At 35.2% G+C, this 26,002-nt stretch overlaps 1 protein-coding gene and 3 non-coding genes across 4 annotated transcripts; all 4 read right to left on the bottom strand.

The window, feature by feature from the left end:
• Positions 1–3,408: 3,408 nt before the first annotated feature.
• Trnac-gca (transfer RNA cysteine (anticodon GCA)) lies at positions 3,409–3,480 on the bottom strand. The gene has a single exon. It is a non-coding gene; the product is annotated as a tRNA-Cys (tRNA).
• Positions 3,481–4,055: 575 nt separating this feature from the next.
• Trnac-gca (transfer RNA cysteine (anticodon GCA)) lies at positions 4,056–4,127 on the bottom strand. Its single transcript has one exon. It is a non-coding gene; the product is annotated as a tRNA-Cys (tRNA).
• A 1,224-nt stretch (positions 4,128–5,351) lies between these two features.
• On the bottom strand, positions 5,352–5,423 carry Trnac-gca (transfer RNA cysteine (anticodon GCA)). Its single transcript has one exon. It is a non-coding gene; the product is annotated as a tRNA-Cys (tRNA).
• Positions 5,424–7,689: 2,266 nt separating this feature from the next.
• Positions 7,690–25,798, bottom strand: LOC128187606 (uncharacterized). Its single transcript, XM_052858017.1, has 23 exons — positions 25,758–25,798; positions 25,157–25,340; positions 24,676–24,976; positions 24,407–24,580; positions 23,367–23,554; positions 22,895–23,057; positions 22,422–22,536; positions 22,100–22,253; positions 21,595–21,739; positions 21,202–21,373; positions 19,418–19,608; positions 17,077–17,105; positions 12,808–12,990; positions 10,985–11,219; positions 10,494–10,670; positions 10,183–10,370; positions 9,914–10,085; positions 9,707–9,821; positions 9,281–9,434; positions 8,828–8,972; positions 8,357–8,528; positions 7,897–8,066; positions 7,690–7,813 (listed from the first exon to the last, which is right to left on the bottom strand). The coding sequence occupies exons 1-23, from the start codon at positions 25,781–25,783 to the stop codon at positions 7,728–7,730; spliced, it is 3,639 nt and encodes a 1,212-aa protein (XP_052713977.1). The 5' UTR covers positions 25,784–25,798; the 3' UTR covers positions 7,690–7,727.
• Between the last annotated feature and the right edge of the window lie 204 nt (positions 25,799–26,002).

Consider the following 26,002-nt stretch of genomic DNA (forward strand, 5'->3'; position numbering starts at 1 on the left):
ACCGTTTATTTAGGTCGGTAACTATTATAGACAGTGTATAAACACGATTGATTGAATGGAAAATCTGGATCCACCACTATACCGGATTAAACTAAGGTGTGAAATATTCACATGTAAACAGAATGCACTGGTGCATAAAATAACAAGTTGATTAGCGAGTTTTAAAGTTATTATACTAATTAATTAAGAGGCTAAATTATATTGCATCATCCTGACTGAAAACGAAACTGCAAAGAGTACATAATGACGTGTCTTCAGAGTTACGAAAAACTTATGTTTGGTTCATTCGCTATAAAGTATTTTTAATTAAAGAAAAATAAATCTGTACATACAAAAGTGATTTAGAATTTCTGAGGGAAAAAAATGCATGGCAAACAATATTTGCCTGAGTGGAAACTAAAGGAAACTTTTGACTAAGTTACCCCCCCCCCCCCCATCCCCCTGTTCAAATTTCCAAATTTTATCAATTAAAACATACTTTTACCTTTTATTATCTTTTTAAGCATTACTTCTAAAGTTCTTCTACTTGTATACATACTAACTTTCTCTTATGTAGATTCAAAATGTGTTAGGACTTTGAGAAAACCATATCGCAGAAAGGTTAAATTATCAACAAGTTGTTTTTCATCAACCTTGGAAACATATCTTTTCCACCAAAGAATAAAATTATATTGAGTGATGAAAAGTAAAACTTTCTTCAATTGTTAAATGAAATTGACAAAACACATATAATTTAAATTTTCAATTTCTAAATCCATTACACTGTTATTAAATGAATATACTGATAAGAATACTTAGAATATTACATATTGCATCATACACTGTATCTAACAACCAATTTATTCTGATTCACATCAAGCAGCAGACCAATCTAACAACAAAGTGTCTAAAACTAATTAGCAGATTAGAGAAGGCCCTAATGTTTGAAACGTATTAAAAAAACCCAAACAAAAATAAAGATTGGTGGACACTGGGTTTGATATTTTGCTGATGTACTCTATAAAGACAATATGTTAAGTAAACTAATTCCAATTTCTAGAGCTATTTGAGGCCGATAACCGTTTAACAACATACGATGCATACATGTCAATGATAGAATTTAAAAAACACATTACGAGTGAGTGCAGTATAGATCGTCTGAGTATTGACATTTAAAGAAAGCACAGTTTAACATTTAGAAAAAGTTTGGGAGGTTTAGATCAGAAATTTATTCATTGTATGTCATAACTTAGTCTGAACCATTCTTAGTGTGTGCCCATACATTTGTAGTTATACTGTACTATAATATGCAATAAATAAATTTCTGATCATTTTCCACATGTTTAATTTATTACATATTATATGCAGGTGAAATTTGAATTTTAATCCACAACACGATAAATCATTAATTGATATGCCGTTTGTTTAAAGATGGCCGCCCGATTCTGATGGCCTAAAAAGGCACAAGTCCCAAGACTTCCTTTACAACGGTTTAAATTTACAAATACCTTACTTTAGTGATGTGTGCACGCCGTTCACAATAATGAAAAGCAAAACTGTTACAACACTTGCTAGAATTATTTGCCAGATTTTATTGAAGAAAACACGGGTTACGTGACACAGTTCTTAATCTGTTGGCTTTGCAATGGATCCGAGGAGGAAGGCAGACGTCCTTGGTTTTGATGATGTATCAACCCTATACGGACAAATACATTTTTAATATAAGTAGTTTATTCTTTATAGAAAACCTCACTTAAAATAACAATGATACATTTTTTTACCTGCTAGAGCAGATTGAAATCCTGCATTGAAATCGCATCCGACGTGATTATCCACGTATACGTCATTAACATCCGGGCCTCCAACCAGCGCCCCCTTCAGGATATGATCTGAGGACTTGGTCCTGGGTTGTTGATGTTGTCCCAACCACACGGAGAAGTGGGCGGGTCGGGGCATGAACTGCGTGAACGAAGCCAATATAAATCAGCTTATGGAGGCTGGATGGTCCACAGATTACTAGTCGGATTGACCTTAGAATTTTTGATACGATTCTTAAGGCCATAAACTATTATTATTTAAATAAAACTTCATAATTTTCAGCAAAGTAAGATATATTCCTATATTTTTAAACAAAGCTCTTCTTCTCAAGGAGATTAATTTATTCATAACTGGCCACAACCATCCAATCATCTTAAGAGCTAACAATTACACTGTAAAACCCAAAACACAGTGTTAAAGTTACAGCGTACCTCCTCTGTGGTATGGTTTCTGGGGATATTTTGTTCAGTAGCCGATTTGATAGCTCATCCTTTGTTTGTTGTCTCCTAACATGTAATTGATTTGTTTCAGCGCTCAAATCTAGTAGGCATCGCCCCCAAATCCTTCATCCACCGCCATTAAAGCGACCAGGGCCGCATTAGCTTAAAGAAAGCGTGGTTACAAAACTTCTCATAATAAAGGCTTTTATATACCCGTGCAACATTTAATTATCTAGTATATCCATGCAATAATTTCTTTTTTATTGTGGGGATGTGGGATATTCATAAAACCTACCTGCGTACCTAAGCGGTCCTACCCCTAGCCTCCAGACAACTGCAACAATGATTTCTGATGAATATAAAGATGATATACTGAAAGTCATGCTTAGCTCCATTGCGTCATCTCCTCTCTAAAAGGTCCCTAACGTTACTAGACAGTAAAACCAACCTTGGAAAATTTACCGAACACTGAAGGGTCGCCAAACTACAAAAATTAGGAAATCATGTATTAATGCTGTATGGACACATTAACTATTTAAGAGAGGTTACATATTTGGACAAATAAAGTCATGTGTTAGAGAATTGTCTGAAAGAAAAGCACCTGGGATGTCTATTAAAAAAATAATTTATTCATCATAACCTCATAAATGTAATGAATGTTGATAAATGTACAAGTTATATACAGTACATAAATATCTTAAACTGATCAAATTTTAGAAATGTTGCCAATTTTCAAAATTTGGCCGATCTCGATTAAAAACAAACTGATCCTGATCTTAATTGCCAAAAAATTGAAAATCACGTGCACGTTTTTTTCTTATTCAGGTGTATAATTTTTAATTTATATTGTATGGAATTTTATTTGTATAATCTCAATTTGTATTTAATGATTTTCCATTTTTATCGTATGATTTACCATTAACATTGTAATACCGTATTATTTAAATTTTATTTGTGTACATGTAACATAGAACTTTAAATTGTAGTATATAATTTTTTTACTTATCCTACATATATTATTACATTGAAATTTCATATCATGTCACAGACTGCACAACACAGATTATTTGATTTAATATATCAAGCAGCGGGTCATTCTTGTTTGAAAAAAAATCCCCCGAAATTATATGCAGCGCAGAGACGGTCCTTAATGTATTTGAAAAAAAAAATAAGGGGACACCCGGGTTCGAACCGGGGACCTCTCGATCTGCAGTCGAATGCTCTACCACTGAGCTATATCCCCATGTTAAATACAATAAAGTGCTTTATTTATATATGTATATAAAGCAAAGGAAAATAAAAGCTGTTTAGTGTTCTACTGGTTTTTCCATTCAATCTGAACCATTAATAATATACACGTCAGCGACAATGACAATGTAGAATACTTAACATTACTTTAATACAGTGATAACGACCACATAAGACTGAATTTTATTTCAGCACATAATGAAATCAGTAACCTTTTAAAAATTACAAACTAAATGATTAACTGTAGAAACATTATTTTACAACTAAAGCAATAAGTGTGAATATGGTTTTAAAATTTCACTACCTCTGTAATTTTTAGGGGTAAAAAATTTTCACTCAAGTGTTTATGTTGACACAAAAAAATTGTAAACAGTTTTAAAAGAAAAATATTATTTTACATAGAATGTATAACTTAAATTACATAATGTGTACATCATTAAAACGAAATGCATTTTTTTTAAATGATGAAAAATTGTGTTTTTGAAATTAAGAAAAAAATTCTACGTGTTAGCTTTTTATTATCCTTTTGTTACTATTGGGCTTGATAATTATGGGTACATGAAAAATATTAGGGGACACCCGGGTTCGAACCGGTGACCTCTCGATCTGCAGTTGAATGCTCTACCACTGAGCTATATCCCCTTATCTTGTACACTATTTTAACGCTTCCTTTAGATGAGCTGTATATGTTGCTGGTATTTCAGTTTGACATTAACAATAATAGGACATAAGATATTTATTTGAATAAATGTAAAGGTCAGTGCTTATCGAGGCCAGGAAGAATTTGTACAGTGTATGTAAATGATTGAATAGGAAAAAAACCTAGATCAACTTATTAGCCTACTTCTAGAACATTTTTATTTCATAATTATATTTCAAATGTCCACTACATTTGTAACATTTAAAACTCCCGATCACACAATTGTATGATATTTAAATATGCACATGTAACCAACAATTACTTCTGTAAATATTCTGTCACAAGAAAAGTGATTTTGGGTTGGTTGGGCGATCAATGTCTCTTTAACTTGAATTGCATCATCTTTAATTTTTAAAGGGCCTGAACCAACACACCGATTTACACAACTTATATCGATTACCAACTATTTTACATGTAGTGTTTGAACATTTTCAAATCTTCGTCAAACAAATAAAGTCAGAAGAAAGTTCCTATTAGAACGTTCATAGATTTATTGATTATCTAAGGGAATTTACATATTAAAGCAAAGAAAATCATATATTTGAGAATGGTCTTCAGTGCACCTGAAATATTTTAAAAAAATTCCTCATCAAACAATCTGAAAAAAAAGAAATACAAATCTATAAGTTACATCTTAACCTTTATTCAAGTTTATTCACTTTGACATTCATATTCCATGTGGTTATACCTTTTAATCTTAAAAAAAATACGATTATTGATATATGTGGAGACAAAGCGAAACTCTATCATAATGATGAAAATTCAAAATATAATGCATTTTGTCGTAAATTGAACAGCATGTCCCTAACACATACGTGTATCTACCTTTGGTCTTGAGGATTTCTTTTTCACCAATGGACGTCTATATCACGAGAAATGACCAAAATGCACTGTATAATTCTACATTCAACAGTAATTATTTCCATCGTCAAAAATGCTTCTTAAATTTCATTCAATAGATTCAATGATTTTTAATTCTAAAAATCAAATAATTGTCAAATATTAGTAAATTGAAAAGGGATGAAGAGTTTTTAGAAATCTGAGACTTGTAAAACGCGATGCGATGTGTCATTCCTATTGACTGAGTATAAATAAGTGCAGCTTCGGATCAATGAATCCTCGATTCAAATGCTTGGTCAGTGTGACGTACTTTTAATAAAATATTCAGGGGACACCCGGGTTCGAACCGGGGACCTCTCGATCTGCAGTCGAATGCTCTACCACTGAGCTATATCCCCATACTTCTTTTTGTAGAAATGCTTACGTTTAAAGTTAGCCTGAGACGTAACAGCTGTTTAATATCCTGCTTTCCCGTTCGATATTTCTAGCATGTTATGAAATACACGGCGACTATGAATAGATAATGACACTGCTCTAAAGATTAGTCTTAAATCACTGATTATGATTAGAATATATTTAAAACTTTGTTTCCACTGTTTTTTAAGGTCGGTAACTATATTATAGACAGTGTATGAATGGAAAATCTGGATCCACCACTATACTGGAATAAATTAAGATGTGAAATATTCACATGTAAACAGAATGCACTGGTGCATAAAATAACAGGATGTTTAGCGAGTTTTAAAGCTATTATATTAATTAGTTAAGAGGCTTGATTATATTGCATCATCCTGACTGAAAACGAAACTGCAAAGAGTATATTATGACGTGTCTTCAGAGTTACGGAAAACTAGTGTCTGGGTATTTCGCTGTTAAGCATTTTTTTTAATTAAAAAATGATAAATCTGTAAATACAATAGTGATTTAGAATTTGTGAAAAAAATGCATGGCAATCAATCTTTGCCTAACTTGAAACCAGCGCAACTTTGAACTAAGTTCTAAGTTACCCCTACCCCCCCCCCCCCCCCCTTCCCGGTTCAAATTTTCAAATTTCGCCAAATCATACTTTTACCTTTTATCATCTTTTTAAGCATTATTTCTAAAGTTCTTCTACTTTTATACATACTAAGTTTCTCTTGAATTTGTGTTTGGACTTTGAGAAAACCATATCGCAGAAAAGTTAAATTACCAACGAGTTGTTTTTCATCAACCTTGGAAACATGTCTTTTTCACCAAAGAATAATTTTGGAAACATGTCTTTTTCACCAAAAAATAAAATCATAATGTAGTGATGAGAAGTAAAAATCGCTTTCATTGTTTAATGAAATAGGCAAAAACACATACAATTCAAATTTTTAATTTCTACATCCATTGTACTATAAAGGAATGAATATACTGATAAGAATACTTAGAATATTACATATTGCATCATACACTGTATCTAACAACCAATTTATTCTGATTCACATCAAGCAGCAGACCAATCTAACAACAAAGTGTCTAAAACTAATTAGCAGATTAGAGAAGGCCCTAATGTTTGAAATGTATTAAAATCAAAGTACTGAAGTACTGACGGGTTGTTGATTTTATCGATTATCATTTATTCAAAATCAACGATATGTGATTTTGCATGGCAAGTAGTATCAGTAATCGAAATATTTCTGAGAAATTGTATGGATCCAGGCAAGATTGAACTCTTGTCTTGTTCAACCAAACGCTCGGCTGTTTTCGTTTATCTCCGACAAGCAAGAGAGACTCTGTTTTGTCGGATATTAACGGAGACAGTCAAGCCTCTGGTTGAACGAGACTACATTGAACTCTAGCGTAGGAATACATACGACTTTAAAAAATATCTAAACTGTTTGTAAAATTTAAAATCTTATTACTTTCATGGTATTAATAAATAAGTTTTCCTGAAAAACAATACTTCAGAATACATTGCATAGAATTTATCGATTATTTTTAAGAACTAAGTGTTGTCAGCAATATTGATTTGTGCTTAGGTCCAAACACTGTTTCACTTTCGTTTTGCCCGAGTGAGTGCATAGGAGAGTGGATTAAAATCAACTCCCAAAAATAAAGATTGGTGGACACTGGGTTTGATATTTTGCTGATGTACTCTATAAAGACAATATGTTAAGTAAACTAATTCCAATTTCTAGAGCTATTTGAGGCCGATAACCGTTTAACAACATACAATGCATACATGTCAATGATAGAATAAAAAAAACACATTCCTAATAAGTGCAGTATAGATCGTTTGATACTGAGTATTGACATTTAAAGAAATGCACAATTTAACATTTGGAAAAAGTTAGGCAGGTTTGGATCAGAAATTTATTCCTTGTATGTCAGAACTTAATTTGAACCATTCTTTGTGTGTGCCCATACATTTGTAGTTATACTGTACTAATATATGCGATAAATAAATTTCTGATAATTTTCCTCGTTAAATTTATTGCAATATTATATGAAGGTGATATTTGGTATCTAATCCATAACATGAAAAGTCATTAATTGATGTGTCGTTTGTGTAAAGATGGCCTCCCCACTCCGATGGCCTAGTACCAAGACTTCCTTTACAACGGTTTTACAAATATTTTACTTTAGTGATGTGTGCACGCCGTTCACAATAATGAAAAGAAAAACTGTTACAACGCTTGCTAGAATTGTTTGCCATATTTTATTGAAGAAAACACGGGCTACGTGACACAGTTCTTAATCTGTTGGCTTTGCAATGGATCCGAGGAGGAAGGCAGGCGTCCTTGATTTTGAAGATGTATTAAGCCTATAAAAAATACATTTATAATATCAGTAGTTTATACTTTATAGAAAACCTCGCTTAAAATAACAATGATAGACTGTTGATACCCGCTAGAGCAGATTGAAATCCTGCATTGAAATCGCATCCGACGTGATTATCCACGTATACGTCATTGACATCCGGGCCTCCTACCAGTGCCCCCCTTAGGATCTGGGGACTTGGTCCTGGGTTATTGATGTTGTCCCACCCACAAGAAGTGGGCGGGTCGGGGCATGAACTGCGTGAACGAAGCCAATATAAATCAACATATGGAGGCTGGGCTGCGTTTTATAAAAGAACTTACGACAAAGTCATAAATATCTTTAGTCTCATGGATTGATAAACTATTGTTATTTAAATAAAACTTCATAAATTTCAGCAAAGTAAGATATATTCTTATATTTTTAAACAAAGCTCTTTTTCTCAAGGAGATTAATTTAGTCATAACTGGCCACAACCATCCAATCATCTTAGGAGCTAACAATTACACTGCAAAACCCAAAACACAGTGTTGAGATAACAGCTTACCTCGCTCTGTGGTACGGTTTCTGGGGATATTTTGTTCCGTAGCCGATTTGATAGCTCATCCTTTGTTTGTTGTCTCCTAACATGTAATTGATTTGTTTCAGCGCCCAAATCTTGTAGGCATCACCCCCAAATCCTTCATCAACCGCCATTAAAGCAACCAGTGCCGCATTAGCTTGAATAAAAGTGTTCTTACAAAACCGATGTCAGACTCAAACTAACATATTACAAAAATTTTCATTAACAAAGATACAGTTACCTTTGATTCTCTTTATGATTAATTTAATCATGTTTTAAAAGAAAGAATGATTATCCATGCGGGCTATGAAGGTAGCGATCATTTCAGAATCTTTTTCTTGTGCAAAATCTGTTAATTGAAATGGTGAAAATGGCGGGGGTCGGGCGTTCCCCTATCGTTCGGATTAACTCCTTCTACAGTTTTCAAGATACTGGGGGATAGTCATATTTACCTACCTGCGTACCTAAGCGGTCCTACCCCTAGCCTCCAGGCCAGGCCGCAGGGGGTTTGGGTGAGCTCCCCTCCCGGCATGTAGCTCCTGATGAAGTCATCGACCTGCGCGGCGTAATGGCGGGAGCCCTGGGCCCTGTACAGCATCAACTGTCGGAGTAGTGCACAGAGAGTTTTTAGACGAAGTTTGAATGAACATAATGTTTTGCAACACTTTTTTACTTAGACTTATTCACTGTTTATTCTGAATTGGTAACAAAATTATTTTGACCGTCAAATTACCCACAAGCACATTAAATTGCACATATGAAGGATACATGTATATTGATAACAAATGGTTGTTCAAACACTAACGTCTTTCAACTTTTAACAGACAAAAAGCAGAGACACATTAACAGAACACAGGGGAGCTCAACCTAACCAAGGGATTCAAGAGGCTAAAACAACATGTTACGTACGGCGCACTGGACATTTTTGTCATCCCAGGAGAAAGCCCAACTCTTGGAATTGGGGACGTAGAACGAAATGGCGTCCTGTAGATACGAGGCGTCATTGGTCACTTTGTAGAGTTCCATGGCCGCCGTACACAGCTCGTCCTTGTACGAGTTGGAACTGTCAAAATATTCATTTGAATAAAATACAACGAAGTTTTAAAATCGTACTTTATTTCTTAATACCGGTACTTTATTTCAGCTTACCTTACACATGTAACTCGAAGACAGGTGCTTTGCAAGTGCGATTATACTTGATTACCCGTCAATACCAGGCTTAAAATTTATTTCTGGTTCAGTAACTGTTTGTTAATGAACGTCTGTCTTACTAAAAGTATTTTTTGAGGTAAGCCTCAGTGTTAATTATTATCTGTTAAACAACGCTAGAGTTACCGGTAATAGTTATTGGCATCCATTATTGCTGTTGTCCCGTACGTCCCTTGGTTCCTTTTGGCAAAGGCATATAGACTCTTGGCGGCTGTCAGCAGCTCATTGGAGTACGTAGCATCTGAAATTTTCTGCATATGTTGTTTTAACAATCAATAAATAATAAATGAGTATTCAATACATGCAGAGGAAAAGATCTGTTCTTTCACGTACTCTTGTCTTTGAACACTATAGCACCGGAAGCCAGCGCTGCCGCCGTCTCTCCAGCTACATCACTGCATTGGTCGTTGCGCGTGCACTTATAGGCGGGTCTCCACATCGGTCTGAATTTAGACATATCCTCGGGGCGACCCCAATATCGGTGGTCCTCTTTACCCTTTCCAACCTAAAACAAAACCCTGAAAGTAACAGCGAAAGTTCCTCAATTCAGCTGTGTAAGCCAGCTCCTAAATAATAGAGTGATTGATACAACCCCGCTTTACCTGTGCGTAATACTCTTGGGTTTGAGGATTCCAGCATTTCAGGAAATAGTCCAATGGCCATTTTAACATATCATACATCATGTCGAGCTGGCCGGCAGACTGGTAAGCATCTTTCCATATTTCTAGTCCCCATGACAACAGGTGCGCGGACGATGCCATCGGAAGATTGAACTTTACGTGATCTCCAGCTTTGTTCACAGTGAAAAAGAAAGTGGACTTCAATTTTAGGACAATTTTTCAAACTTTTAGTTCGATATATTCCAACTTTATAGCGTGTTTCGGTATAAATAAACGATATCAGTATGACCTACCATTATACCACCCGCCGGATAGATCCTCACCATAATCACCGTGATCATCCACGGCGGAATCACTCCGCCAAGGTATAGGGTTATCTGCCGGAAGGACGCCGGATCGCTGAGCGTCATAAAACAAGATGGAAAGAGACAAGGCCTCCGAGTAGTTAAAATCCTTTGGGGTTGGTGGTTCTGAAACAAACAAACTTCTTTTCTTTGAAACCTTAAAGCAATATACACATGGTACGATTTTAATAGTCTATCTTTAAAACACCGTTTGTATTACTACAATAAATATTATAGAGGGTTGTCTATCTAAATCGAAGACAAGTTTTTTTTAATGTAATATAAATATAAACTTTAACCAGCATGAATTTTTATAAATACTAACATTTGCGTTAAAGGTATGCAAAAGTTTTAGAAAAATGGTAGTTTACTATTTGAAACAACATGCCTGCGAAATAGCCGGGCACCCTAGTAATTATAATTTGTTGATATAACCATACCCGTTGTAGTTAATAACGTAGTGCGTCCATTCATAGCGGGGGTTGTCGCAGGAGCGGAAATGGGATTTGTTTCAGTAGTGCATTGTGGGATGTTATTGTCTGTCGCCATCCTGACAACAATTTCAACTTCTTCAGGTGGATGACTATCGCCGTCAGAAAATATGTCGTCATTTTTTACGACTATTGTGGATTTACCGGATCCAATGTTACTCGATATCAGCACAGCACTCCAGATCTGAAAGAAAATGTCTGGATTAATTTGCAGGTTGTCCCTATTATAAAATACACAATAAAAAATTATGTTTTCCGAAAAATTGCACAAAACGTTTGGTACAAGATACAGAAAATCAATAATCATTCATGAGCTTCGTTTATAAAAGCTGTTACATTATAATCTAAAGGAGGGTGATGTTGTTTAGTCAGGTGATTGGTACGATTTCAAAAGCGAGAATTTTGAAAATTTTAATGCCCACATCACCCAGAATGACAATTGAAAACTATGCAGCAAAGACGCATACAAGTATAACATACACCAACATTATAGACGACATACATGGATACCGTACAACAACATGATAGACATACTTGTATAATACAGCAATTTGATAGATGACATACATGTGTACCATACAACAACATGATAGACGACATACATGTATAGCATACAACAACATGATAGACAACATACATGTAAAACAAACAAAATGAAAGAAAACATACATGTATACCATACAACAAAATGATAGACGACATACATGTATAGCAAACAACAACATGATAGACAACACACATGTATACCATACAAGAACATAAAAAGACGACATATATGTATACCATACAACAACATGATAGACGACATACATGTATACCATACAACAACATGATAGACAACATACATGTATAACATACATCAACATTATAGACGACACACATGTATACCATACAACATGATAGCCGACATACATGTATACCATACAACATGATATACAGCATACATGTATACCATACAACAACATAAAAGACGACTACAGGTTAACCATACAATAACATGACAAACGACATACATGTATACCATACAATAACATGACAAACGACATACATGTATAGCATACACTAACATGATAGACAATATACATGTAAAACATACATCAACATTATAGACGACACACATGTATACCATACAACATGATAGCCGACATACATGTATACCATACAACAACATGATAGACACCATACATGTATACCATACAACAACATGATAGACAACATACATGTATAACATACACCAACAAGATAAACACACACATGTATACCATACAACATGATAGCCGATATACATGTATACCCTACAACAACATGATAGACGACATACATGTATAACATACACCAATATTATAGACGACATACATGTATACCATACAACAACATGATAGACGACATACATATATACCGTACAACAGCATGATGGACGACATACATGTATACCGTGCAACAACATGATAGACGACATACATGTTTACCATACAACAACATGATAGACGACATACATGTATACCGTACAACAACATGATAGACGACATACATGTATACCATACAACAACATGATAGACGACATACATGTATACCATACAACAACATAGACGACATACATGTTTACCATACAACAACATGATAGACGACATAAATGTATACCATAAACCATGATATACAGCATACATGTATAACTTACAAAATGAAAGACAACATACATGTATACCGTACAACAACATGATAGATGACATACATTAATACCATACAACATGATAGACGACATACTTGTTTACCTCGATCTGATCGATCTCCTTATTACATGTTATGGTGGCTGTCCAGCCCCTCCCTAGCAGTGAGGGGGATACTATGAAGTACCCGTCTATTCCGTTGTTCCACTGAGTCCTGATATGTAGGGGCTGTGGAGAAGCATGTATAATAGAGAATAGGACCGCAGCGAGAATCCACCAAAATACCGCCTGTAACGTAATAAATATTAAACATTAAAACAACGCCTGTAACGTAATAAATATTAATCATTAAAACACCGTTTAAACATAAACATTAATTGATGCTAATACAAAAAGGCGTGTAGAAACATAAGTGACTGCAAACATTAACAACATGTTCAAATGAAACGCACAATAGTGTTGTTAATTCAGTACATTCGTGTTTATTGATAAATTCGGGTTTATTGATAACTCCGCCCCATCAATTCGTGTTTATTGTTAACTCCGCCCCATCAATTCGTATTTATTGATAATTCCACCCCATCAATTCGTGTTTATTGATAACTCCACCCCATCAGTTCGTGTTTATTGATAACTCCACCCCATCAGTTCGTGTTTATTAATAACTCCGCCCCATCAACCAACCAGTGACTTGTTAAAAGAGGCGGGTACTTTAATCCAAGTCTCGGACTTGATTATATCCCTGTTTCTATCGCAACAACATCACCCATTTTCCCTTGAATATTATGTATCGATAGGATTTTTTTTTATTTGTCGGCGATTCAGGTTTTTAATTAGAGTTATCAGACTTTGAATTTAACGTAGCGGCTCGGATTAAACAACAAATGTTCGGAGATTAAAAACGAGGGAAATCGAATGCCGCTGGTAAATTCGCTGTAATTTTACATAGAAAATATCAACAGAGGTATGACAAACTTGTATATTATTGTATGCAATACATGTATGTAAACAATATATGTGATCATGCTGAAACCCTTTTACAAAGTGTTGGGTTTTATAGAATTAGAGAATTGATATAAGGACATCCGATTAATTTTGATCAATTTTAGTATTACATCTACTTACCACGTGCGTTGTTGACATTTTGTGTAATATGGAGCTGTGATCTCTTTATTGACCCCGGCGTTTGGTCTCTGACAGAGAGATAAGATTATGTAGATCAGGGCATCAACCAGTGACCAACAATCACCGCGTTCTATTTAGAATGTTGAATGCATGGAACTCTAAGCTGCCTGCATATGGTCCGATTTTTTCGCAATTTCAGTATCAAAAATTTTTCTATTCAAACTAATTATCTTAGAAAGTAATAGGTTTCGCCTATTTACATCAGCAGAATCAGTCTCCTTTCAAAGTTAGAAATATTTAAAGTAAATAAAAAAAATCTTAATGCGCAACACAAAAAACAAACCAAAATGCATCAGAGTAATGTTAGAAAAGGGAACTGTTTGATTTCGTCCCCGAATGATTGGGGTTATTCAACCCGCATTTTATGCATAGATTGTAAACATAAACAAACTTCAGAAATTTTAGTGAACAAAATGTACACATGTTTAACTTTCGATTTGCCAAAACATTATGACCTTTCAAATTGTTTATAGCGATGTAAAATAATACCATACTACAATCATACCTGCCTCGACGTCAGGAGCGAATTTTAATGTGAGGCAAAATAACGCAATACCCTTTTATGTCGTTTCTTTTGTAAACAAATTATGTACATTATATTTTTCATTGAAATATGGCTTAATTGACTGTGAAAAGTACTGCAATGCCTTTTATTACACACATACTTTGCATAGCAATTGTTTAAATGCGTACACAAAAATTGATATAAAATCTGACCAAGCATCTGTAAATGATTATGGATCTTATTAATGAAAACAAGCTTAACAAAAGATAAGGTAGCTGTAAATGATCACAGAAAAAGGTTTGTTGATCATTGTTTTTACCTTTACCTATTCCATTTTTTTGTTTTTCTGGTTTTTAAATTATATGAAATGATGATAATGTATCGCACGAAAGTTGAAAATGTATGTTTTACCAATATGATGTTTTAAAAATATATTGAGAAAGCTTAACGTAAAAAAATAATGTCTTAATTACGTCTTGCTGTATGAGACAAAATAAAGTTTCGCAGAGGTTTAAAACCTTATGACTAAAAATATTTAACATATATTTTTATAAAAAACAATGAACAAAAAGTTTCAGTCACCATATTGTTCTGAAAGGTCAATAGCGATATAGAAAACAATTTTTATGGGTCTTTCCGACAAAGGAAAAAAATCTGAACGCTGCCGGTAAAGTGCGAGAAGGTGCCATGGCATCAATCGTGTTTCTTTTTTTGACAAAGATAGTGCGACATTCTTGTCCATAGCAAAAACAAAACTTTTGTTTGCTCTATTATTTCCACATCCAATGGCACGAAGTAAGATAAAACTGAAACAAGCCTACAGTGAAAAATGACAAACAGAGCAAGAAACAAATGCAAACATTTTCCAGAATTCCTCTTAATTCTAAGCATGCGTGTTGCTTGTTAAAAATAACCCAAGGGCGCAAGCAAAAAGGACTTGTAAATTTTGAGACGCGTCCTCTTTACAGTGACCATCGAAAGTCAAACCCAAACACGATTGCTATTATGCTTGAGCCTTCATCATTAGCATACTGTTCTGCGTAGAGTTTAGAATTATAAACAAACTGATATCGTTTCTGATTTACACATATTAAAAGGGCTCAATTGTAAAGACTATGGAACGCCATGGCTGCCTTATAGCATTAGACTATAGGTACATTATGTCAAATTACCATTACAATATGTCAAAGTCCATTACGTGGTGTGAATATGTCTTTACGCTAGGTCAAATCGTTATTACGTGATGTCAAAAGCACGTTAGGTGAAGTAAACATGTCTTAACATGATGTCAATTTTTTACGTTGTGATGTAAAATCATCCTTACGTTATGCCAACATTGTACAACCAAAGGTCAATACATCATGACATTATTTCGACACTGTATTACATGGGGCGAATGTATCCTTACATTATGTCAACATTTTATTACATGATATCAATATATCCTTACATTATATCAACACCGCAGTACGTATCGCGATTCTATCCTTACATTATGTCAACATTCTATTACATGATATCAATGCATTTTTACATTTTATCAACACTTTATTACATGGTGTAAATATATCGTTTTATTATGTCAAACCTTTATAACTTGATGTCATAAGTTTATGACGTTATGTCTAAACTTAATAACGTGATGTGAATAAGTCTTTGCTGTAGGTCAGTTCTCTATTTCATGATGTACATGCTCCATTACTTTAAGGTGAAACATCATTTCGTTACGCGAACACGGATACATCGGCCTTTCTATATACAAGGAAACGGTAAGCTTACCCAAATGTATCCAGGGGTTATTGAAACTTTGTGGAACGGAACGGAACCAGTAAAGGGTCATCCAATGGGAAAATAGAAATTTGAAAATAATGATTTATTTTGTTTTTATTCATTTCATTTCAAAATAAGATTGATCTTTAATTTTATTGTTTGAATTCGTTGTTTAAAGAAAAATATACATAATTATATTACTTACTACTCTAATATTAACATATTACAGTATTTTCACGGCAGAACTTACTAATTAGTTTAAGCTAGCAAAAAATATTCTCTATTAGTTCGAGATTTAAAACAAACGAAACGCATTCCAAAGCATACCATCTTTAAAATTACAATGTCAGCAGTACTTGACTTATTTGTAAGATTCTGGTTCCGTTACGTTCCGCAATATATTATTACCCCTGTGGATATTGGTATTCAACGGAACAGAACGGAATGAGCGTAAATTTCCTTCTCAACCTATTTTCACGCCTATTCTATACTTACAACGAAAATATATGTAACATGATCATACATTTAACTGTTTACAAAAACCAACACTCATGCTGTCGAGTTATTTCATTTAATTAAAAATTAGTAAGTTACATGTATGGGGCAAACCCTGAAGACAGTACCGATTCTACCAAAAGTGTTTGCCTTTCTTTATAATAATTCTGAAATCGGCGAATACAGTTCCCCTCTCTTATTTGTGTGCGTTTTTATTATGACATATTTCTTATTTATACCCTCTGTCTGAACAATTACCTAAAACAAACATTTCATAAAAACATCTATATCAAGATGGAGAAGGTCATTAAAGGGGTTAAAGATCTCTTGTAATTTATTTGTAGATTTTATTTCATATAAGTTATCAAGTGCCCTCTTGGATGAAAAGGAGAAAATTTATTCAGAAGAACGTAGCGTACCCCCTCCACAAACACCATTCCCACCCCCTCTGCAGCAATAAGAAAAAAATCATTTTCATAGCATAATAATTTTGTAGCAGAACGGCCATACCTACATGTGTAGTTAGGGTCAGTATCCTTAATTTAAGATAGCAATAGCAACGTTTACTTTTAACTACTAAATACTTTATTTTAACTACTAAATACTTTGAGACTAAATTTTAGAAAATTAAATATGCACTGGGTGTCTGCACCACGACATACAGGCTTTGGAACGATAAAGAACCCTGACTGCTAAATGACTGAGTGTGTAGTAAGGAACGTAATTTGAATATTATTGAAGTAAAAAAAAGTATAAATCAGAAATAAAATTTTAGACCCCCCCCCAAAAAAAAAAAAAACCAATGAAGGGTTTATTTTTAGATTTTATATCCATTTCATATTAAATATTCAAGGGCCGATGAGCACGAGAAAACTTGGATTTTAAGTCTTATTCTTATAACTTAGGTCTATCTAAACTATAAATTCAATGTTTAAATACGTAAATGTTCATTCACTCTCGAGAAATTAAATTGTCAGCAACTAAGTCTTTTACAGCTTTCAGAAGACCTATATATAGGCCTATATATATTTTCATTCTTGTATGATTAAATCACTGCTTCTTACTAGTATCTACTGTTGGGGTTTTTCTGGGTCCATTTGGGTAAATCGGCGTACCGTTTCTATATAGTAAATTTTGTATTTAAAACATGACAAATATACAAAGACCAAGGATTTCGTGTTTGTATAACGGAATGATGTTTCGACTTAAAGTAATAGAGCGTATACATCACGGAATAGAGAATTTGCCTAATGTAAAGACTTATTTACATCACGTAATAAAGTTTAGACAAAAAGTCAAGACATTTTCGTATCAAGTAATGTACTTTTGACATAAAGTGATAAAGTGTTGACATAATGAAAGGATGAGTTAACACCATGTATTAAGGTGTTGATAAAATGTAAAAACGCATTGATATCATATAATAAACATAATGTAAGGATAGAATCGCGATACGTACTGCGGTGTTGATATAATGTAAGGATATATTGAAAGCATGTAATAAAATGTTGACATAATGTAAGGATACATTCGCCCCATGTAATACAGTGTCGAAATAATGTCATGATGTATTGACCTTTGGTTGTACAATGTTGGCATAACGTAAGGATGATTTTACATCACAACGTAAAAAATTGACATCATGTTAAGACATGTTTACTTCCTCTAACGTGCTTTTGACATCACGTAATAACGATTTGACCTAGCGTAAAGATATATTCACACCACGTAATGGACTTTGACATAATGTAATGATAATTTGACATAATGTACCTATAGTATTATGCTATAAGGCAGCCATGGCGTTCCATAAGAGACCATATTTAGACTGTATTGATCTTCTCTAGAAGAAGAGCTCTATATCAAAATATAGGAAAATACCAAAATTCAAAAGAAAAAAATTAATTAAGACTTATTCTTGATGAGATAGCAGTTTATATCTAAAGAAACCTACGGTTAATTTGTTGACTGTCCAGCTTCCTTAAATTCCTTTTTGTTTATTAATGTTCCGAAAGATGGTCCAATTCCATCTATTCTAGTTATGTCATAACCAACTTGTAGCACTGTCCGCTCGTTTTTACCTTTATCCCGCCCGTGCAATGTGACGAGGAAATTCTGAAATCAGACTCTCTGGGGCCTTACCCACAGAGCTTATTCTCGAAAAAACATATTTCAAGACTTATTTAAACTTATTTAGGAATATATTATGTAAATATTTTAATACCGATTCACTACTCATGAACTTATGATAATTGAAATATTAAGCAAAATGTGGTGGAAGAAAAAGCTTTTGACAGAGTATAGTAGTTATACTAAGGAGGCGAGAAATGTAGTAATTATAAGTAAACAATTTTGAAATAACTATTTTTATCACATTTCTATATTTAGCTTCTTTGATTTATTATCTCTAAAGTCCGCCTAATATTCATTCCTAACATTTGGCCTCAACTCATCTTCTCAAAAATTTTACGAATACGACACGTTGCATAAAGATATACAATTTATTTCTCACTAAAAATGTTTGATCACAAATTTGAGTAACATCCAACACATTAACATTTAGGGGCAGGAGAGTTGGGAAGACATCCTCTCTTTGCCATACTGGCCAGACCTACAAAAATACAACAGTCGTAAGTGTTAGATACAGTCGTAAGTGTTATATACAGTCGTAAGTGTTAGATACAGTCGTAAGTGTTAGATAAGTGAAACAAGGAATATGTGTCAAATCTACAGTCACGTGACGGCGACATGACTACTCACCAGCCAGAGCGGACTGGAAGCCGGCGTTATAATCACAGGTGACCTCATTCTTGGTGTAGTCTTTTCTGGAGTCTGCGTACTCGTCATTCTGGCCTGGACCTCCAACTAACGCTCCCTTGAGCAGCTGGGGACTGGGGCCAGGGTTGTTGAATTCATTCCATCCACATCCAGCGGGCGGGTTGGGGCAGGAACTGAAAAAAAAAAAAAATTCAAACAGTTTAAAGCTGCTTGGTCCGATTTTTTTGTAATTACAGTATCAAACAAGAAATCATATTGACGCAAGCGTCAAATGGGCCGCAAAAAATATAGTTGTTGTATAAATCATTGGTTGTTTACATAAAAACACACCACAAAGAAGAAAATAAGAGTTGGTTGTACTAATTTGTATGGTAAATTTTAATATACTTTCAGCAACTTGTTTTGAAGTTTAACATTTTACTATTATCATAAAGAATCGATTTCGTTACTGCAAGCATTTCTAACGGAAATTGTATGATCATTGCCATAGTATGAAGTAATGGAGAAGACATTGATTTTTACATTACTCTAATAAAAAGTTCAACTTATCATTTTTCTCTTGGAGATTATGTATTTCAAACCATTTTTTGTTTTGTTTTGTTTTTTTGTTGCATTGTATTGAATGAAAACTTAATGCATTATATAGTCATTTTATTTGACACGGCACATAGAAATTCAAATGTATCATTTATATAAAATTTAATGACATTCAGGTCTTACGTATTTCATGTCTTTAGTATGTCCCGTATACCGATCCTGTTTTGAAAAGAATGAAGAACTCCGAAATTTTCCGAATAGATTATAGTCTCGATAAAAACGCGCCAAATACGACAATCTACTAAGTATGGCCTACTTTTTATTTACGAGTAAAACAAAAAATATGTGATATTTTCTAAAAGGCATAAAACATATTTCTACATGCAAATTTACGTTTAATTCATAAAAATAAGCATAGTATTAATTCTATTAAGATAGAACTATCCCGCAGAAACGCAGTAACAATATTTAAATGTGTATCAAATAACGGACCGCCTTCCGGCGGCCCGTAATAATTTTCCATACAAACCATTTATCTTAAAAAGTTATGGACTTTCTCCTATTTACACCAGCAGAATCGGTCTCAAAGTTATAAATATTCAAGTAAATAAAAATAATTCCCTTTTGGGCAAACGAAAAAACAAACCAAAATGCATCATGGGATGTTTAGAAAAGAGAACCGTTTGGTTTTGTCCCCCGAATGATTGGGGTTATTAAACTCGCATGCTATGCATCGATTGTAGACAAAGGAAACTTCAGAAATATTAGCGAACAAAACATACATAGGTTTATTTGCAATTTACCTGAACATTACGACCTTTATTTATAGCGATGTCAAAGTCGAAACACAACCATACCCGTCTTGGCTTCAGGGTGAATTTTCATATGAGGCGAAATAACGCGATACCCTTTTTATGCCGTTTGTTTTGTTAGCAAATTTTGTACATAATTTTTTTCATTGTAATTTGGTTTAATTGACTGAGAAAACTACTGCAATATCTATTATTATACATATACTTAGCAAAACCACCGTTTAAAAACATGCAAAAATTTGATTAAAAAAATCGGACCAAGCAGCTTTAAATAAAGGTTCCATTATTCTTTGTAAGACTCTTTAAACCGAATATCTCATAAACTGGTACACCAATAAGGCAATTAGAACGATTGTTCGATCAGCCGATCAAGAACGAATGTAATTATATTTTAATGTGCCCATGTCAGCTTAATACCTTCCTCTGTGGTGGGGCTGTCTGGGGTAGTTACTTCCGAACCCGATCTCGTAGCTCAAATGGTTCCTGTTATCCCCCAGGATATAGTTGATCTGACTCAGAGCCCAACTCTTAAACTGGTCCCCACCAATGCCGTCCTCGGCCGCGGCCAGAGCAACGAAGGCGGCGTTAGCTGTCAACACAGGGGTTGATTAACATTATACTTTCTAGGATAACAGCATGTATAACACGGATACATGATAAGATTTACATGGGCCAAATTGAAATGTCGAAATTCAAAGAAATGCTCTAAGAAATTTCCTAATATCATAAAAAAGATTCTTGACAGGACGTAAGTCAGTAATCAATTTATCAGGCATTATTTGGAGGGTTCTCACTCTCTTTGAAATATACCTGCGTATCTGAGAGAGCCCCACTGGTCTCTCCAGGCCAGCCCGCACGGTGTCTGGTGGACTGAGCCCCCGGGCATGTAGGACCGGACAAAGGACTCCACAAGACCCTTGTATCTGTTGTCCTTTGTCTCTTCATACAGCAGGAGCTAAAACGGTCAACAAATCAGGGTTTACCTTCGTGAACTGTTATAATGTATCACTTAATTTTATGCGCCTCCTTGTCTTAATCATTTATCTGCTAATATTGATTATTTCTAACATTTATCTTTTCCTGGCAGTATATCGACCTCTGAATCAAGTTAATCAAAGCTTAAAAATCATCACTTTTGGATTGTGATTCCTTCTGTATGTCTAAACTGTAAAAGTCGCGGTTTGTTCGCGGGTATTAATGACATTAACGCCTACAACGTTTGTGTTAAAAGGCCAGCAATTAATACCACAATGATTCACGGTTCACAAATTCATATAGTTGCAAGACGGATCCAAGGCAGACACGATTCACTTACTTCACACATCACGTGGTTGTCGTCCCATGAGAGCGCCCAAGCGACATCGTTTCCTTCAAAGTTGGCCTTGGCGTCGTTAAGGTACTTGGCGTCCTTGGTCGCCTTGTACAGCTCCATGGCGGCCACGCACAGCTCATCCTTGTAGCCGGTAGATCTGTCCACAGGAGATTAATAAAGATATCTTTATGGTGTATTTCAACAAGTTCATTCGATTCTTCAATCTTAATTAGTTGTATCTAATTGTACTAACATTTAACATGTAACTAGGCATTTTGATTACTATATAGTTGAAGATTAGGATATTTGATCAGGTTTAAGTTACCCGTAGTACGAGGTAGCGTCCGAGATTGGTCCTTTGTTGTAGATTCCTTTGTGTGCATTAGCGAAATCATACAAACTCTTAGCAGAAGCTAGCAGTCTCTGCGAGTACGCGGCATCTGAGTGTATGGAATATTTTATTGACATTACATGATTTAAAATAAATTGTTATATACCAAGCACGAAGTAGAAATATAAAGCTCGTTTTATTTTAAAGAACATAAATTTATCGTAAACTATTCTAACGCCTGTAGCATAAGTAACAATTGATAGTCCAAATTGTTCAATTATTCGGCAATGACTTTCATGATTAATATTAAACCTAACCAGTTGCATTAAGCAGTGAATGTTAGGTACATCTGATAATTGTCCCAAAGTACGTAGTTTTTTAATAATTATACTCAGGTTAAAAAGTAAAAAAGGGTCATAACCCAAAATTAACGCCTGACTTGGAATTTTCAGGCTAGCAGTACACACCAGAGGCCTTGAAAGCCATGGATCCTGCCGCCAATGCAGCCACCGTGATTCCCTCTACGTCACTACATCCGCCATTGGAGGCGGTGCACTTGTAGGCGGGTCTCTGCATGTGCATGTCCTCAGGGCGGCCCCAGAAGGCATGGTCAGCGGCGCCGTTCCCGACCTGAAAAAAAGTAGGAGGAACTCAGTATATTACTTTATCTGTTTCTGTGTTTGATATGCAAAGTAGTAAATTATGTATCTATGTCACTAAAAAAACCACCATATCAATGGGTAGTATCAATGTATGATAAGCGAGTCCGACTAAATATTGTGAAATGATAGGAGAAATTCAGCTTAATCTCCTGACTTCCTCTCAGTCAGTTTGTATTTCTTTGAGATTTATTACAGAATCAGACATTTCCTAAAGGTAATTTGCATAACGTTTTGAAGGGGCTTTGAATGGGAATGAGACAGCGACATCGACACAGACCTGAGCGTAGTATTCCTGGGACTGGGGTCTCCAACACTTCATGAAGTAGTCTAATGGAGTACGCAGCATCTCGTACATGTTCTGTAGCTGATTGGAGCTGGAGTAGCCATCCTTCCATCGGTTCAGACCATAGGCGAGCACGTGAGCCGAGAAAGCCATAGGCAGGTTAAACTTGACGTGATCTCCAGCTGTAACGATGAGTAGAGCTCCATTATGGTAGGTATAACCATGTTCAATTTCATTTACAGAGTTTTCTGGGGTTAGAGGTGAAAGATTTTATTGAAGAATGACAATTTCATCCGATTAATAAATGGGTTATCTTTGGAAGATTATCCTTCCATCACACAATTTATAGAATGATGTTATGTTCATATTTTGATTCTTAGTAATATTTCGTAAAGGGCTATTCCGTCATACTTTCCAACAATCTCGACAAAACTGTATAACCACCATCATATCTTTCCAGACATTTCTGAAGTTTTATAATAACATATATTTACTTTAATTTGATACCAGATAAAGCTTCAAAACGCACCATCATAACATTCTCAATGTTCATAACGTACCACCATACCAACCTCCCTAAATGATCCTTTACGTAGGATCATCATGCCATCCTTTCAATACCACAACGTACCATTATACCACTCTCCCAATACCGGTTACACTTTTATAATGCATCATCAAAACAACCTCCCAAAACCGATATTAAAACTTTTAAACATAAATCATACCACCCTCTCAGTACTGGATACTAGTATCTTTACGTACCATACCACCGCCCTCCCAATACTGGATACTCAATACTGGATACTCAATACTGGATACTCAATACTGGATACTCAATACCCAATACTGGATACTCAATACTGGATACTCAATACTGGATACCCAATACTGGATACTCAATACTGGATACTCAATACTGGATACTCAATACTGGATACTCAATACTGGATACTCAATACCCAATACTGGATACCCAATACTGGATACTCAATACTGGATACTCAATACTGGATACTAGCAACTTTACGTACCATCATACCACCCTCCTGTGAGGTCAACGCCTCCATCTCCGTGGTCATTCATGGCGGAATCATGTCTCCATGGAATAGGATTGCTGGCTGGCATCTTTCCAGATCTCTGGGCGTCGAAGAACAGAATTGACAGACCCAAAGCATCGCCATAATTGTATTTTGTGCTCTTGGCGCCTTAAATATTTAAGAGTTTCAGAATGACAAATCAAATTTCGCATAAGGCGTTCATCTATCTTTGCTTTGTCAAAAATAATAAGAAAACAGCTTACTTCCGCAGGAAGCTCCCGGGGTAACTGTCTCCGAGGAAGTGGAGCCGCCAGATGGCGCCTGAGTCTGTGATCCACCACCGCCAGAGGGGGCCTGTGTTTGTGGGGCACTGGTTGCTGGGTTTCCGTGATCCTGTCCTTCGATAAAGACCCGACAGTTGGGAACGGTGGACCTTCCTGGGGTGCGCCCCACAATGTCCACGTTCAGGGAATCCCCGTTGTGAATGTCGCCATCGTATGGTTTATTTCTGATTACGTATTCAGATTTGTCTCCATTTGAGGATACAATGTCTGCCGTCCAAATCTACATGTATGGAAAAAATATATATGAATACCACGAATAATTTATTATTTCTTTGCAATTTCTTCCGTTAAAATTCTACACAATCCTTTGGAATTGCAGAAAATACGTGAATAAAGTTTTGCTTAAAAAAAAACAACAACGAATTAACAGCCTTAAGGACAGCGCCTTTTTGAAACCTACCTCCAGGGAGTCGACAGGGGCGTCACAGGCGAGGTGAGCCGTCCAGCCGTGCACTGTGTGGGTTGGGGCCAGGGTGATGGTGCCGGCGAATCCACCGTCCCAGTGGGACCTGATTGACATGCCCTGGGTGGCACAGTGGGCAAGGCCCACCAGACCGAGGAACGCCCAGAAACGGAGCATGGTTCTACAGAGACAAAAACTGGTTTTTTTTATATTAAATATATAAGAATAGAACTTGATTATTTAAGGATTGGAATTAAGTACAATAGCTGTTTGGTGGCTATAATAATCAATTTTCCTCTATATAACAAACGTACATGTGATTAGTGTATGTAAGAAATAAACAGCAATTTAAAAAGTTTACCAGGTTATGAACTCGGTTAGTCACGTGATCAAATCCTGTGAAGCCCGAAGGGTTTTTCAGAAGATTTGATCACGTACCAACCAAGTTCTTTGAATTTTAACAAACTTATATTCTTAAATAATAACAAAAAGAGAGGGATATGATTATTCAAAGATATATTTTGTAATTCTCAGACATTGTGACTGTCATAATCACAATTCGTGTCAGTGTATTATAAATGTATATTGCTTAACAGACAAATTTTGTCGATTTCGAAGAGCCATGGATGAGTGACCAGCAATGAAATAGACAGGCCTACGTCACAGTGCTGTTTGACACAACTACCCAAAGTCTAAGCACTTGTTAAAATGGTTCTAGTTATAACACGGGGACACTTGTTAATTCCTCCTAGTAGTAGAAGTAGCGAACACTGATAAGAGAAGATTATCAAGTTCACTTACAAAATTCTCAGTTCACTGACGTGGACACTTGGTATCCAAATG

Source organism: Crassostrea angulata, chromosome 6, assembly GCF_025612915.1.
Source record: "Crassostrea angulata isolate pt1a10 chromosome 6, ASM2561291v2, whole genome shotgun sequence".
Classification (NCBI taxonomy): Eukaryota; Metazoa; Mollusca; class Bivalvia; order Ostreida; family Ostreidae; genus Magallana; species Magallana angulata.

What these genes read in the sequence shown, in the direction of transcription:
- LOC128187606 (XM_052858017.1), bottom strand. Translation starts at nt 25,783, where the DNA reads ATGGCTCTTCGAAATCGACAAAATTT. An exon ending in AGGAGATCGATCAGATCGAG is followed by an intron (nt 11,220 to 12,807) that starts GTAAACAAGTAT and finishes ATTTTCTTTCAG; the next exon opens with ATCTGGAGTGCTGTGCTGAT. An exon ending in CCCAAGAGTATTACGCACAG is followed by an intron (nt 10,086 to 10,182) that starts GTAAAGCGGGGT and finishes GTTTTGTTTTAG; the next exon opens with GTTGGAAAGGGTAAAGAGGA.